Source organism: Thamnophis sirtalis, unplaced genomic scaffold (assembly GCF_051295495.1).
Source record: "Thamnophis sirtalis isolate CommonGarterSnake01/CBP01778 unplaced genomic scaffold, rThaSir2_p1.2 scaffold_6, whole genome shotgun sequence".
Classification (NCBI taxonomy): domain Eukaryota; kingdom Metazoa; phylum Chordata; class Lepidosauria; order Squamata; family Natricidae; genus Thamnophis; species Thamnophis sirtalis.
The window spans coordinates 20,742,023-20,757,905 of record NW_028261386.1 but is presented as its reverse complement, the minus strand read 5'-3'; the positions used below and the strand labels follow the sequence as shown (position 1 = coordinate 20,757,905).

The following is a 15,883-nucleotide window of genomic DNA, read 5'->3' as shown; positions in this document are numbered from 1 at the left end:
CATGTGGCTCTTCCCTCCCTCGGTTGCGGCTCCGTCACCGGTCGGCGCCACAATTTTGAGAGGAGCTTCGGTGGGGGGGAGAAGCACAGTGCGTCAGAAGAAGACTCTATGGCCAGGGGAGGGTTTTCCAGTTGTCTCCACGATTGATAGGGCTTTCAGTTATGACAGGTAGAGGAAAAAGGAGCACTAGGAGGAGACACTATGTTGGGGGAACTGAACTTCCGGTCAGCTCCAAATTGAACAGGGGGCTTCCGGTTAGGACTTTTGTGGCTCCCGGTGTTTTCTTTTCTGTGGGAAATGGGTCCAAATAGCTCTTTGAGTGTTTAAGTTTGCCGACCCCTGACTTAGCCAACCAGTTACCGTTTTAATTAAATCTGTTTAAGGTAGTCTAGAAAAGTCAGGCAAAGATGGAAAGAAGGAGGAATATATTTTTCAACTGGGCTGAGTAAAATTATTTGATGTGCCTGCCATTTGGAAGAGATCAGCAAAATTTTCCAAGTATTAATCAGAAATTAAAAGGACTCAAGAAAAAGCTCTGTTGGATACTAGGCTTCTCCAGGAATCTTCAGCATAACACATGTGCTCCAGCCAGAAGAGTTGCTAGAATTCCAAAAAATAAAACCTTTTATGTGAGGAGGCAAGGAGAAATTTATTTGTTTTCTGCCTTTATTATTTGTATTAATAACTCAAGCAATGAACATGCATAATACTCCTTCCTCCTCCTATTTTTCTCATAACAACAAACCTGTGAGGTCAGTTGAATTAAAAGGGAATGATGGGATCAAAATCATCCAGCTGGCGTTGATACCTAGGCAGGCCTATAACTGATGGTATCCCAGTTTCTAACCTGGTGCCTTAACTACTAAACCAAACTGGACACTCCCTTCAGAGTGTCCCATAAGGTAGGAGGGCTCCACTTTATTAGGACAATGATGGCCAGTGGCTAAAACCTCCCTTCCCCCCCCTTCCCTTCCTGTTCTGTCCTTTAGAATGCTGAAGTCACTAAGCAAGTGACTGTGGCAAGACAGGTCCAAAGTGACACAGAGCGTGACAAGAAAGAGCTTGAGGACTCCTTTCAGCGGCTGAGTGAGCAAGCCCAGCGAAAGGTAAGGAGATGCCAAGAGAAGTAGCAGGATCGTCATTTTCATTGAAAGAGAAATGAAATTTAGGATGACAGTGGTAGGAATATCAGAGAATGGTAGAGGGAGCTGTTTGAGAAGAGCACACAATCATTTTTTGATGCTCCTATCATTTTCTCTGTAGACACAGGAACAGGCAGAGATCTTGGAAACATTGAAGAGAGAGCTCATTGCCAGCAAACAGGAGCTTCAATGTCTCCAGAGCACTGTTGATTCCACTGCACAGGTGGGTCTTTCCTTACCCTTCTGTGATAAGTATAGCCGTAAAAGAGCAGGACCCCAGCAACCATCTGAAGAGTAGAAATGTGCAGAAACAAAAACCAGAGGCATGTGGAATGAAGTAGAAAATTAGACCACTCAGTTGGAGAGAGAGGACCAAATGCAAATAGCCAATGGCATCCTTGGAAATAAATAGGGTTATGGCTGCCATTTTGTATGCTTTCTTTGGAACTGGTATATACTCAAAGGGAAAAGAAGATTCCACTTCTCCTCCACTCTTTTCCCTTGCCTATCTAGTCTGAAGAAGAGCACACCGCTCATCTGGCTGTCCTGAAGCAAGAGAAAGACATTCTCACAGAGACCATGGCTCAGCGTGATCAGCAGGTGGCAGCTTTGGAAGCTGAAGTACAGAAGTTACATGCTACACTTGAAAAGGAAAAGGAATACAGCAGTAAGACAATCCAGGAGTTGCAGAACTGCTTGGGGGAAACAGTAAGTTGGCTGTGATTACATGGATAGTATGTTACTGGAAGAACCAGCTTCCCTTCAAACCATGGAAGATCTGAAATGTTCTCACCCTCTTCTCAGTTGGGATTTTAGGTTCTTTCCAGACCCAGGAGAGAAAATGGTCACCAATGTTTTCTTCAACATTCTAACCTTTCATTGATTTTTCTGACTAATTGAGCTTTCGTCTTTAAATGCACCAATATTTTAGTCCTGTTTCCTATTGTGAAGTGAGTGGAATGTGCATTCCATTCCGTATAATTTTAAATGCAATTGTATAATTTTATCTCTTCTATGAGCCTCACCAACCACAATCCATTTAATTTGCAAACTGTCCCAACAGACGATACGCATGGTTCACTGATACTTTGCATCACTGTGTCTCTTCATTTGCTCTTAGGAAGGCAACACACAGGCTCTTCAGCAGGAGCTCCTGGACAAACAGTTTGTGCTCCTTCAGTGTGCTGTGAAAGAGGCTGAACAGATAGTACAGGATGCTCTCAATCAACTTGAAGATCCCACTCATATCAGTAGCACAAGCTCTGCAGGTTAGCAGGCAGGGTTAAATGGCGTGTAGAGCCAGTTGCTGTTTCCTTCATTACTAAATGTCTGGTTTTTAATTTAAAAATGGATATTAGTTGTGTATATATATCACATCAAATTGTGCTTCAAGTTGTACTTCTCAGAAGAGCTTATGTAATGTATGTTTTTGTTGTTGCATAGATTACCTTTTATCAAGGACCCGTGCAGCATCTGAATGTGTGGAGCGGCTACAGGAAGCATGCAGCCAATACCTTTCTGACCAGTCAGGTGAGACATTCATAACTACACCAGTTGAACAGCCAGTGTACATAACAAGCATGCAAATAGAAAGCCCTGACAACATATACAATTAATACATTCCTGAATTTCTGGACTCTTTTGTCTGTAACATTTTGAAAATGGAAAATAGAAAAAAGAAAACGTACATCACCGTGGCATTAAAAAGCCTAGGTGAGCCTAAGTGGAATTCATGTGTTTCACCCTTATCCATTTTGGTTCAAAAGGTTCAGGGTTTTGTTAACATTCCCTTAATTTATGTGCTCTCTTTTTTTTTTTTTGGACCTAGATGTGAGCAGTTTGTTATCATGCGTGCCTCTTTTTGCTCACCTGATTGGTGATGCCATTCTTCAGGCTAGTGCCACATCGCACACGGCCCCCATGGAATCCGCTGATTGTGAGTATTCATTGCAGAGGACCTGATTATTGAAGGGGTCATCTGTCTTCCGTTGTTTCTTACAGGCCTGTAAAACTCAGTAGAATTGGCATGCTTCAGGTTTTTCCATTAAACATTGTGGCCTGATAGAACCTGGAAAACATTCCTTCTCTGTCACAGCACCTGCCTTCTGGAACACCTCTTTTGAGAAACATTTGGTCCCCACCCTGGCCATGTTCAAAAGAACTCTGAAAACATGGCTTCTTTCTTAGACCTTGAGTGGTGGGTCCTGTGTGTTCTATTGTTTTTGAATGGATGTTCTTCCAGATGTTGTGCTTTTAACTATATATCAGAAATGATTTACTGTATGCTAGCCAGAGTCGTTGTAGACTGGGGAGATACAGACACACTTGCTGATTGCATGCTTACATGCATGCATGTAGATACACACATATCCATATCTATGTATATCAGGGGGGGGGGGAGAGATATAACCATCTTCTAGGTCATACCAGTGAGAATAACCCTTTCCTTGCATGCTTCCAGTGCTGTTGGAGACCAGCAAGCAATGTGGGAATGAGACCTTGCACTATCTGGGAATGCTGAAAGATAAAGCTACCTTGGGAAGTGCTGATTGCGCTGCTGTCAGGAATTGTCTCAACCAGATCACTTCAATTGGACAGGTGGGATACCCCATGGCATAAGGAAGAATGAGAAGCAGGATTCCTTGTCTGATCCAGGGGCAGCTATCCAGACCAGTGAGCCTACCGTATTATCCACTGAAGAGAAATCTCTCTTTGGGGAGTTTTGAGCTCCTCTTTTGCTACAGAGGAAGATTCATGTGAAGACAAGAGGAACAGGAAGATCAGTTTGTGCATTTTCTTTCAATCTGCAGGATCTGCGGCCCAAAGGCCTGGATGTTGAGGAAGAGAAACTGGGGGATCTGGTTGATGAAGAGATGGCAGCAACAGCTGCAGCCGTTGAGATAGCAGCTGCCAGGATTGAGGTGAGATGCAGAAATGTTAGATTCTCACTCTGCCCCACACCCTTATGTGAAATTACTTTAGAAAGAGAATTTTTAGATTGAGAAATTAGAGTTTATTTGCAGTTCCATGTCCTGGAAGAATGGGTTCTGGAGTTAAGGTTTAAATGGAAATGATTTTCCATTGTTTGAGATATTGGATGCGTTAATCTGAACTCTGACCCACTCCTTCCCCTTGTTAAAACAGGAGATGCTGAACAAATCACGAGCAGGCGACAAAGGAGTCAAGTTTGAGGTCAATGAGAGGTTGGTATTAAAGACTGGCACTGATGCCTTCAGATACTAGGTACCTCCTGCAGCTTATAAAGAAGTTTGAACCTGGTGAATTTAAATGCTGGGGAAATTATGGGAGAGAGGGAGAATGGCAACATCTGCCATGCAATTTCCCCCCACATGGCATCAACAGTATTTGAAAACTAGACTGAATTGCTTTGGCCATTTAGCATCACTTATTCCTGTGCTTGTATAATGGATTGCAGACCCACATGTGCCCTTGCAGCTTCCTTCTCATATATTCAGACACCAAGGAAATGTCAAACAAATGACAGCTTTGTGTGTCTCCTTCTCCAAACTCTAGCAGCTTTGAATCTCTATCAGAATGAGAGAGAAGGACTAATGCAGACGTCCTATAGGTTAAAGTTTTTAAAACATCACTGACTCATTTCCCGCTCCCATACTCACAGCTTTACTAATTGCATTTTTTATGATACAAAATTCTAGAAGGGAAAGATTAGACTCCCACAGTCACTCTAGTTGAAGTATGGAAACTGTGTTAATTGCCTTACTAAAGTGATGCAAAAAAGTGCACAAAAACATCAGAAAAATGCTTTTGGGAATCCTACAGTGGGATTACTCTGTTTGTCTTCTCCTGCTATCGTTGGTTTTGTATCTTGCAGGATTTTGGGGTCCTGCACAGACTTAATGCAGGCCATTCAGGTTTTGGTGTTGGCTTCCAAGGACCTCCAACAAGAGATTGTGGAGAGTGGAAGGGTGAGTCTGTACCAGTCTTGTAACAGGGTAACTTTCACTTCCCACCTGCTGTGCTCTACTGTCACCACAACATACTGTATTTCTATGAAAAAAATATGCCAGCAATTATGGTGGGGCTGATTAAAGGTAAGATAGGCAAACATACTAATTCTCGCTTAAAGACAGAGCTAATGAATCCTCCTGCTCTTAATTCATTTATTGAAGCATGTAATAAGATTGGGTGGCAGATTTAATGTTTATTAATATTTTAATGTCTATTATATTTTTATCCCATCTGTATTTGGTCAACACAAGGTGACATACCTATCAAATACTTATATTTTTCCCACAACATCATCCCTGTGAGATGGGTGGGGTTGAGAGAAAGTCACTGGCCCAAAGTACTTGTCTGAGGGAGGACAGCCTCCTCTTTTCTTGCCCAGCTCCTTAGCCACTAAACTGGTTGACTCTCTATATTTCACTTACAACACTTAGATGTGATTCCATTTTTTTCTGCAGGGAGCAGCATCCCCCAAAGAATTCTATGCCAGAAATTCCCGTTGGACAGAGGGCCTGATTTCTGCTTCCAAGGCTGTAGGCTGGGGAGCAACAGTGTTGGTGTAAGTTTCTGCAGCATGGCCCCAGCCAATTGTGGCATTGTCATGTTACTGCACAACATCTGTGCAGTGTTGCTTTGAATCATGGCTAGAAGAGTTAGAAGAAAAGGATTTACTGTCCCTTTGTATTTGTCTCCATAGAGATGCTGCTGACCTTGTAGTTCAAGGGAACGGGAAGTTTGAAGAACTCATGGTTTGTTCACATGAAATTGCAGCAAGCACAGCTCAGCTTGTTGCTGCTTCAAAGGTAGGCTTTTTCATAGAGATACCCCATGGAATTTGTGGTTAGGGGATGCCATTGATGACTATTTATAGTAATGAGATTTCCATAGGTAAAGGAATCATTTCTTGACCGTCAAAGGACTTTTAGCCTGGGAGCAAACAATTCCTTTAGTATGCAACAGTTTCTCTCTTTTTTTAAACCTATTATCACAAACAAATTGAAGAAGTTTGGTTCTGATGGTTTCTTGGCTTATGGTCTTATAACTCCATGCCAATCTTTTATGGAGTAGCCTTCTATAACTAGACATTCTCTAGTTGTGAGGACCAACCTCCAGAACTTCCATTAATGGTTATAATGACTGAGACATTCTGGGAATAGAAACCCACATGTTCTGGATGTTGCCAAAATTGAAGATAATTGCTGAATAAAAACTGTATTAGAGTTTTCTGGAAACACAATTTGGGTCTCTTGAAAACATGGAATTTGGAATAGATAGGTGAAAAAAGAGAAAAATTGGGGTGGACAGAAGCATTTTTTTTTGTTATTTTGTTTTAGATAATGGTATTGCCATAATATCACTCCATATGCTTGTGATTAGTTATTGAATATTGTTTTCAGTACCTCCCTGTCTCACATCTTTGTCTGCTAGAGCTTTTGGTTTTTTTAATAGGTTTTGGAGTTTCCTGCGAAGGCACATATTGTGGAATGTCTATTTTTTATCCCATTTGTACCATATAAATTGTATTTTCTCACCTCGAAAGAATTATCTGAATCTCCAATTTGATCTCACAGGTAAAAGCAGACAAAGACAGTGTAAATCTCAGCAAGCTTCAGATTGCCTCTCGGGGAGTCAATCAGGCAACAGCCAGAGTAGTGGCTTCCACTAAGTCAGGAAAATCACAAATACAGGAGAAAGGTAATATTCTTCACTGCACAAGTGGATGACTAAAGTCCCTTTCCTTTCTTGAGAAGTAACTTTATAAGGGTGAGTGGTAAAATATCTCTGGCTAAATAGAATTACTTTTCATATTCATCCAGTGGCTTATGGTTCCATTGGCACAATTATGCTTGCCAGCTATGTGGCAAGAAACCTCAGCCAATTGAGTGAGGGAAGGGCTGGGGAACGGCACCTTTTAATGAGAATAATAGTGAGATATTCCCCTACAGATAGCATGGACTTCTCTGACATGACACTAACACAGATGAAACGGCAAGAAATGGACTCTCAGGTAAAGTGGGGAAGTAACAGAGAAGGAAGAATGCTTGGCCAATTGGAGAAGAGACAAGATAACAGTATAGGAAGGGATCAGAAAAGGGCCTGGTGCTATGGAAAGTAATATCTTTCCTGCTAGGTCCGAGTCTTGGAACTGGAGAGCCAACTGCAGAAGGAACGCCAGCGCCTGGGTGAGCTCCGTAAGAAGCACTACGAGCTGGGAGGCGTAGCTGAGGGTTGGGATGAGAATGGTAAGTAAGATCTGACAGCTGTCTCCCTGACTGGGTGATTCACAAGCTCATGTATTGAATTTGGGGCTCCAGAAACAAGGGTTCATTTACTGCTTCAGCTGCAAGCTTTCTTCTCCAGTTGCAATGTTTTAGCTGTTCTTGCAATTCTTATCTTCTCTGGTATTGTGGAAATTAAGAGGAAAAGGAACATTATCGACATTTCTCCCTTAATTCTTTGAACACTTTGAGATGACACAGGGCAGTGATCCAGAAGTAATTCACTCCAATCCAAAACATCTCTTAATTCCAAGACCATAACAAAAGGAGCAAGTTAACAGGCATGGGGACAGTCCTTGAACTTGGCCTAGAAACATGGGATGAAATAAAGTCAGACTTTTATTTGTCTAAGCTAAAGCTGGGGATAAATGAAGTAGATTGTGACTGAATGGTAGGATTCTTTGCCTATATAAGTAAAGATGATGATTTCAGGACTACAGGTTCTGAATAAAGACTTCCATGGGAAACTGTACAAATCACGCCCTTCTAACTGCACACTTCGGGTTTGTAATCCTTCTATAAATATTTCAGTTCCCTTAGCTCACAGAGTTGAAACCTATGTGAAGACCTGCCCCCTTTCTGATAGATCTGAAATGATCATTATTCCTCTTGTTCTTCAGGAGCAGATTAGGATCTCTGAGAAAGCAGGCAGAGAAGAAGACCCTTCCGTTGATGTGACTACTTCTGAATATGAATGATGAACTCATTTGAATATACCACAAAGCCTGTGCTCATCAACAATACATTCATACTTGGGGCTGGCCCTGCAGGGTCCTCTGTTGACTAAGAAGAGAGCAGCAAAGCTGTGGGGGAGAAAAATAGTTTCCTAGCCGCAACAGTATCCATAGCATTGCCCTGCCATAGCCATAAAACACAAATCCTGCATCCATATGTATGTTACAGCATTTCTGCAGAGTTGGGTTTCCTCTTGCCTCTTCCCAGGTCACTTCCTTATATTTTGCACAGCCTCTGTTTTGTTAACTTTGGCTCTACACCAGACCAGGGATAGTGCTGATCTTGCTGCTCATTCTCTTTGCTTGCCTTTTCTCAGACCCAGGATGGTGGCAGGAGGTTGGTTAAAAGACTGAGTCTACCCATACACATAAAGGTACCAGTCTCTCTGAGGGCCACTTCAGTCTCTACAGAAGAGGGGTTTATGTAACCTGGTCTGCCACATCTCAGGAACTGCGACCTTCTCCATTTCTCATTCTGCTGCCCCATCCTGCCTTGCTCCAACAAAGTGGGGACACTGTCCACTGCCTCAGAGTAGTTCACTGTGCTTTGAGCAGCAATAAACAACTGAGAATCTAGAAGTAGGAATTGCTAGTAGGGAAGGGAGGCTGAAGGGGCCCAAGGAACTGACTTTATATTTGACTATTGTTCGGGGCACCAGCTGTTAGTCCACATACCAGCCAGTTGGCCTTTTAACCACCTGTACTCCATGAGCAAAGCGGAAGCTGCCTAGAGCCAGATGACCTCAGCACAGCTTGTTAGCTTTCCTTCAACCATCTAAGAAATGACCAGTAGTACGAGGCAGCTGTGCCACCTGGAAGGTGAACTGGATTCTTTTATAGATGATGTGGTTTCTCTTCCCACTGCCTTCTATACCACTGCCTTCCCTGACAGCTGTCTCAGGCACCTCATGATCACTGTGAGCCTCTAAGGAAAGAAAAAGCAGAAGAAAGAAGAATAAAGATGCTGTTGCCTATAAATTGGATATTTCCTTTCAGTCTTGCTTTTGCTGTGCAGGGAAGGGCCTGAGGACTAAGCTCTTCCACCAGCATCAGGCAAAATGTTATACCAAAGGAAGTCCTGAGTGAAGAACATCTGTAGTCTGGCATTAGATTAGTAAAAGCTATCTTAGTGGTTTTCAGATAGGGAACATTTTATTTACTCCCATCATACCTGTGTGGACTAGTACCATTGTCAGCCAGACAATAGAAAAACGAGCAGCAAAACCTATACTGTCTCCTAAGCGAAGCAAGACTGCTGAGGGAACAATCAAACCAAGTCTGCTCCATATCTCGGATGGGGCAATCAGCCTGAAGCCATGTATCTTTCTGGTGTTTTGGGTAGGGCTGCCCTACACCTGATTTCTGCAAGCTAGCTGATATATGTCAGACATACGGGTGGGGGCCTTCAGGATGTGATCCAAGTAGAATAATTTGGCTAACTCGTGTTGCCTAAAATGTCTCCAAAGTGGTGCTTATGTTTAGCAGGTGCTGCCAAGGGGCCTGGGGTTCTTTTGAAAGTTCAACATTAGAAGAAGCCATGAGAAGGCTACTGAGTCTGGTGTCAGCCATTTTATGGAGACCAGAGGCCCTTTTGGCTTTGCCTTCAACTAGAGAAGCTCATAAATCTGGTTCCTGAATGAGCTGCCATGGCCTTTGGCATACCTAATTCCTTGCCAACCTCTTAACTCTGTCTCCCAACTCAGATAAGCTTATCTATTGCACACTGCCATTTGGGGAGGGGACAAAAAGACCTAGGGCTTCTCTTCTTTCTCAAAGGATCTGTCCACCTATCTTCTCTTCTCCCCCCCCCCCAAAAGAAGTTCTTTTCCTAAAAGCACTGCATAGGCCAACCAGCCTATCAAATACTGGTGCCTGTTATGCCCCAGGTCGCCTTGCCATATGGCTGGCAGCCCAAATACCAAATAGCACTTCTCCCACCGCCAGCTTGAATGAGGCCAATCAGCTGCCTGTCTGCCTCGCTCCAAAACATCAGGTACTATCCTGTTGCCACAGCACATGAGGCATTTCCTATGGCGCTGAAATGTCCTTGCTCAGCCTTTCCAGGGACATCCCTTCAACATCTGGTGCCCTCCCCAACTACCTCAGGTTTTCAGGCTGACTGGCCATGCATGTGGAGGACAAAAAGGAAGAAAACTAAGAGTGATTTAATGTGAGACTTGGATAAGAACGGTTTTGTTGTGCTAGAAAAATGATTTCCTCAGTGCTTGCTCTTGGGTTGTTTTTTTTAAACTTTTCCTAAATTGAGCAGGTGGTTGTGAACAAACTTCCATTACAACAGTTTCCCTTAAAATGACAAAAAATGCTACCTTGGGCCTAATCAACAATTGACCCGGGCAGCCAGCTCTTTTCTTTCCAAGAAAACGTTTAATTATTGTATTAAATACATTTTTCTTTGTACAATATGTTACATGTGTGTGTTCAATTTTTAAATAAATATTTCAATCCACTCGTATTGGGTTTTAACTTTTGGAAGTTTTAAGAACTGCAGTTCTGTCTTTAGTATACCTTTTAACTAACTTATGAATCCTGCAAAATGCCCAAAGCAACCAAATTTAAATTGGCTGAACCAGGATACTATATAGATCAGAAAGGCACAAGTTAGCAATAGCAATAGCAGTTAGACTTATATACCGCTTCATAGGGCTTTCAGCCCTCTCTAAGTGGTTTACAAAGTCAGCATATCACCCCCATAGTCTGGGTCCTCATTTTACCCACCTCAGAAGGATGGAAGGCTGAGTCAACCTTGAGCTGGTGAGATTAGAACCGCTGAACTGCAGATAACAGTCAGCTGAAGTGGCCTGCAGTACTGCACCCTAACCACTGCGCCACCTCGGCTCAAGTTGAGGGTCACACATTGCCCTGTAAAATCTTAGCCATAGTTTTTCAGTTTATCCAATTTTTAATGTACCGTATATACTCGAGTATAGGCCGACCCGAATATAAGCCGAGGCACCTAATTTTACCACAAAAAATTGGAAAAGTTATTGACTCGAGTATAAGCCTAGGGTGGGAAATGCAGCAGCTACCGATAAATTTCAAAAATAAAAATAGATACCAATAATGCCATTGCCCATTGAATAACATATACAGCCTGCCTGTGCCCATTAAATATACAGTAGCCATTGTAAAAATTTGCTCTGCATAACAAATTATTATCACACAATACCGGTGTATTCAATGAAATACTTCACTCACCTCATGATGCTGATGTCCCGCTGTGATGATGATGTCCCGCCTCCTATGACACACAGCACAGTGATTCCTATCATTGGATCACTGTACCAGAGGAGGTGGGACATCGCTATGTGGCTGCTTGCCATAACAAGGAGGAGGTGGGACATCGTTGCAGAGCGGCAGGAGGGGGAGGAAGGGGAATCGTAAGATAGCCCTGCATTACATTAGAACGTGAGGAGGGGGGATGGTGCGGTGCACGCTGCGCGACAAACTGACACAGAGGGAGGGGAAACTCAGGGGCGCTGGGCCATTCACGAGCGTCACCCAGCGGCATGGCCCCGCCCCTTTTTCTCCTCCATTTTGGGCACATTTTTCACTGACTCGAGTATAAGCCGAGGCGGCTTTTTTCAGCTCAAAAAGTGGGCTGAAAAACTAGGCTTATACTTGAGTATATACAGTAATAGGTGGAAGAAACTAAATAGACTAAATAGATTTCAGACGTACATTTAATTGTTATTACATATTATCAAATGTTTTTGTTCTGACCCACCGATTTTCAAGGTTGACCTTCAATACATTACTCAAAAACCAAGGGCACCCTCTAGCCTATAAAAAATTGCATTCATCTGAGAAAGCGAGAGTTTCTCATTGCAGATTGCAATGCCTATGCCTAAACATTTATACTGACTTTGTGCAATTGGGGTCAGAATTATGTAATTATGTAATTCATAGCAGCTAATTTTGTTCTCCTATGTTATAGCATGATGGGAAGCCAGCACCCATTATAATCCCCTGGATACCTTATCCATGACTGTAAAAAGTGAAGTGCAAAAGCATTGCCTGACTACCAGAATAGAAATAGCTTGTATAGCTTTAAAATACTGATTCAAGTTGTTTGTGGTTCAGATGAGGAACTGAACCTTGCTCTTGGGCTAAGATGAATGCAAAAAGATTGTAGAGAAACAATGAATTCTTTATTTTCTATTTTCACAGGAAAAAAACGGGGGCACACCCAATTCTCTGGAAGGGATCAGATGCAGTGGTGAAATTCAATTTTTTTTACTACCAGTTCTGTGGGTGTGGCTTGATTGGCGTGGCAGGGGAATGATACTGCAAAATCTCCATTCCCACCCCACTCTGGGGCCAGAGTATTTGCCAGTTCTCCAAACTACTCAAAATTTCCACTACCGTTTCTCCAGAACCTGCTGAATTTCACCCCTGATCAGATGAAATGAGCCATTTGGGGTGATGAGAAGTGGTAGGCTTTATTGACAAACTGATCTTCAACAAAGCCATCCAGAGTAGCCCCACAGTGAGATGAGCGGCAAATAAATTCAACAAATAAAGCACCAGGCTCCTGTGGTATCCATACAAGGCCATTCGGGAGCTTAAGCTGAGATTGTAGACTTTCTAATTAAAATATGCATCCTGTCTCTATACTCAGCCTCTGTAGTTGAAGACTGGAATGTGGCCAACATAGCACCAACTTTTAAGAGCTCAAGGAAAAATCCAGAAAATTATAGGCCTGTCAGCTTAATGTCCCTCCCAGGGAAGACTGCTATTAAAGGTAAAATTGTAAAACATTTGGAGGCAGGTTTTGCTCAAGGGTACCTGATATGGTTTTATTAAAGGGAAACTTCTGCCTAATTACAATATTAAATTTTTTTGAGGATGTTAATAAACTTGTGGGTAGGAGTTTGACTTCCCAGTAAATTTAATAGCCATGCAATAAAAAGACAGCTTCTCTTGTGAATAAACAACTGGCTAAAGAATACAAAATAATAGGAATAAATGAAAATTTAAATGGAGGATGTAAGTAATGAGGTCTCCCCAGGGTTCTGTCCCAGGACTTGATTTTTAACCTGTGTAAATAATCTGGAATTAGGCATGACTAGCAGAATAGCCAAGTTGGCTTATGACACTAAAATGTACACAGTGGTAAAAGCAGCTCCAGGGGATCTCTGCATATTGGGCATCAAAATGGCAGATGTCATTCAAAACTGCAAGTGTACAGTGATGCATACAGGTGCAAAAAATACTAATTATTCATAAAACTAATGGGGTCAGAGGTAGCAGTGACTGATGAGGAAAGTAATGGTAACAACACTACATTTGCTGTAAAAAAAAAAGGCCAAGTGTATGTTGAATAATAAAATATCACAATGCCCTTATAGAAATCAATGGAATAGTGTGTGCAATTCAGGTTGCTAGGCATAAAAAATAGGGTTCAGAGAAAGGCAACAAAGCAGGGGCTGGATCCAGGAGGGCACTGCTTATCCTCATATTTTATTTTCTGCTACTCTTTCTGAAATTCCTACTAGTTGTCAAGTCTAAATGAAACTCAGTCCTAAGACAGCCAGGTCCTTGCTCAACTGACAAATGTCCATTTATTTGCCACAATTCAGTTATATGCTAGAGAATTTCAGCTCTCTAAGCTTTTTATGCCATTTTATTACAAATAAAAATGGTTGTTTCTATTTAAGAGCAGGAATATAATTATCTCTGTATCCCAATTCTTTAGAAGGCCAATGGGGAAAAAATGAAAACGATTCCTTCTACTTAACTATGCTTTTTCAATTTAAAAAAACCCTGAAATTCAAAATGCAAAACAAAATTTCTTCTAAGAGGGAGATCTTCGCATCCTTCTTCAAAATTTAACCTTGGGTTCCTCATAATGTCGCGATGTACCATGGCTTGCACAATTCTGATTTCTGTAGAGGTATAGACACATCATGACCAGTGGTGGGGTTCAAATTTTTTTTACTACCAGTTCTGTGGGCATGGCTTGGTGGGCAGGGCATGACATTGGAATACCTTTTCCAAGTATTTTGCTCTCCCAAGGACTAGTCTGTTGTGTATTTCTTACCTACTTGTTCCTTTGCCATTGATGGTTGATCTTAAAATGCAGAAGCTAGCCACCACTTCAATATCTTCACTGTCAGTTTAAGGCAGAACTACTGTAGTCAGTAGTTCAATCTTTATATTTTAGTCCCCCCCCCTTTTTTTACTTTGCTCCATGACTTTCATTATGAGGGCTTGCAGATCTTTTATATTTTCAGCTATCAGGGTTGTCTTTTGATGTCATCAGCTGTCATCAGCAAAGCATTGGGGTTTCTTCCTCCAACTATGCTCATCTTCTTCCAACTCAGCTTCGCTTAATATATATTTTGAATATAAGTTGAATAAGCAAGAGGAAACTATGCAACCTTTCTCCTTTGTCTTTCCCCCTATGTTCTGTCCATACTGGGGCTTCCTAATCTATATCTGTTTCTCGTAAGGACAACGAAATATTCTGGGATTCCCAATTTTCTGAGCACTTTTCAGAGTTTTAATATGATTGATATATTATTCTTGGGCTTTCTCAATTATCAAGTGTGCATAGCAATGTCTCGTGCTCCTTAGCGTTTTCTCAAACCAGTTTTAAACATTTTGCATGCTGAACCTTTACACATTACTATCTTTGAGAATTCTTGAATTGCTGTCAAAGTGCCTTTCATATCAATAACTTCTCAAAAATGTCAACTTTGCCGACAGACTTTTAATAAAGTGCTAGAGCTTCTGCCCTCGGCAATATCATAAGCTGTTCTTTATACTAAGATGAAGCGCCATCAACAGGTATACAAGATTATCACTCCAGTGTTCCCCATCGAAAATAAGTGAGAGATAGAAGAGATATACACAGCACTCCTTACTCACAATGCTGATGATGTTACCTAGTTAGGGTAATGAAATGTCTGGAAAGAAAACAAATACGCTCAGAAAGCAGCAAGGATCCCCTCAAAAGAGATTCTGCTTGTGCAGTCCATTTTAGGGTGACATGAGTGGTTCTTCCCTTCAGAAGTCTCAAAGGTGCTTTTTCAGAAGACAAGTGGACTTTCTTGTTTTTTTCTTTTGAAGATGTTTCACTTCTTATCCAAGAAGCTTCTTCAGCTCTGACAGGATGATGGGGAATGGAAGGATTCATATTTCTTGCAGACAGCTGGTCATCTGCATCCTTTTAGAGGGTCCCTGAAGCTCTTGGAGGTTTATCTGTGTCCTCAGGGTCACCAAACCGCCAAGTGCTTCAACAACCCTTGGTTGTTGTTAGTTGCAAAATTGTGTCCTAACCCTAACCCTATGGACAACGTTCCTCTGGGTCTCCTATCCTCTAGAGCAGTGTTTCTCAACCTTGTCAACTTGAAGATGTCCGGACTTCAACTCCCAGAATTCCCCAGCCAGCATTCGCTGGCTGGGGAATTCTGGGAGTTGAAGTCCGGACATCTTCAAGTTGACAAGGTTGAGAAACACTGCTCTAGAGTCCATTTAAGATCACGCTTTGGTGACTCCATCCAGCCACCTCATTCTCTGTGGTCCCCTTCTTCTTTTGCCCTCAATCTTTCCCAGCATTGGGCTCTAAAAGAATGCAAAGAACTAGCAAGGAATATAAATCCTTCCATTCTCCACCATCCTGCCAGAGCTGAAGAAGCTTCTTAGATGAGAAGCGAAACGTCTTCAAAGGAGAAAACAAGAAAGTCCAGTTGCCTCCTGAAAAAAAGCACTTTTGGAA

At 42.1% G+C, this 15,883-nt stretch overlaps 1 protein-coding gene across 4 annotated transcripts in view; it reads left to right on the top strand.

Annotated features, from left to right (window-relative positions):
- Positions 1-10,609, top strand: part of HIP1 (huntingtin interacting protein 1) — a 62,383-nt gene extending 51,774 nt beyond the window's left edge. For 3 of the 4 annotated variants that reach the window (XM_087717341.1, XM_087717343.1, XM_087717344.1), the window contains 16 exons: positions 990-1,106; positions 1,264-1,365; positions 1,656-1,850; positions 2,263-2,410; positions 2,586-2,672; positions 2,971-3,078; positions 3,604-3,740; positions 3,953-4,063; positions 4,287-4,345; positions 4,996-5,089; positions 5,588-5,688; positions 5,827-5,932; positions 6,701-6,824; positions 7,076-7,137; positions 7,261-7,372; positions 8,029-10,609. In XM_087717341.1, the coding sequence (XP_087573467.1) occupies positions 990-1,106; positions 1,264-1,365; positions 1,656-1,850; positions 2,263-2,410; positions 2,586-2,672; positions 2,971-3,078; positions 3,604-3,740; positions 3,953-4,063; positions 4,287-4,345; positions 4,996-5,089; positions 5,588-5,688; positions 5,827-5,932; positions 6,701-6,824; positions 7,076-7,137; positions 7,261-7,372; positions 8,029-8,039 (1,674 nt within the window). In that variant the 3' untranslated portion in view covers positions 8,040-10,609. The remainder of the gene's footprint in view (positions 1-989; positions 1,107-1,263; positions 1,366-1,655; positions 1,851-2,262; positions 2,411-2,585; positions 2,673-2,970; positions 3,079-3,603; positions 3,741-3,952; positions 4,064-4,286; positions 4,346-4,995; positions 5,090-5,587; positions 5,689-5,826; positions 5,933-6,700; positions 6,825-7,075; positions 7,138-7,260; positions 7,373-8,028) is intronic. The other variant, XM_087717342.1, reaches the window with a different exon arrangement.
- Positions 10,610-15,883: the final 5,274 nt, after the last annotated feature.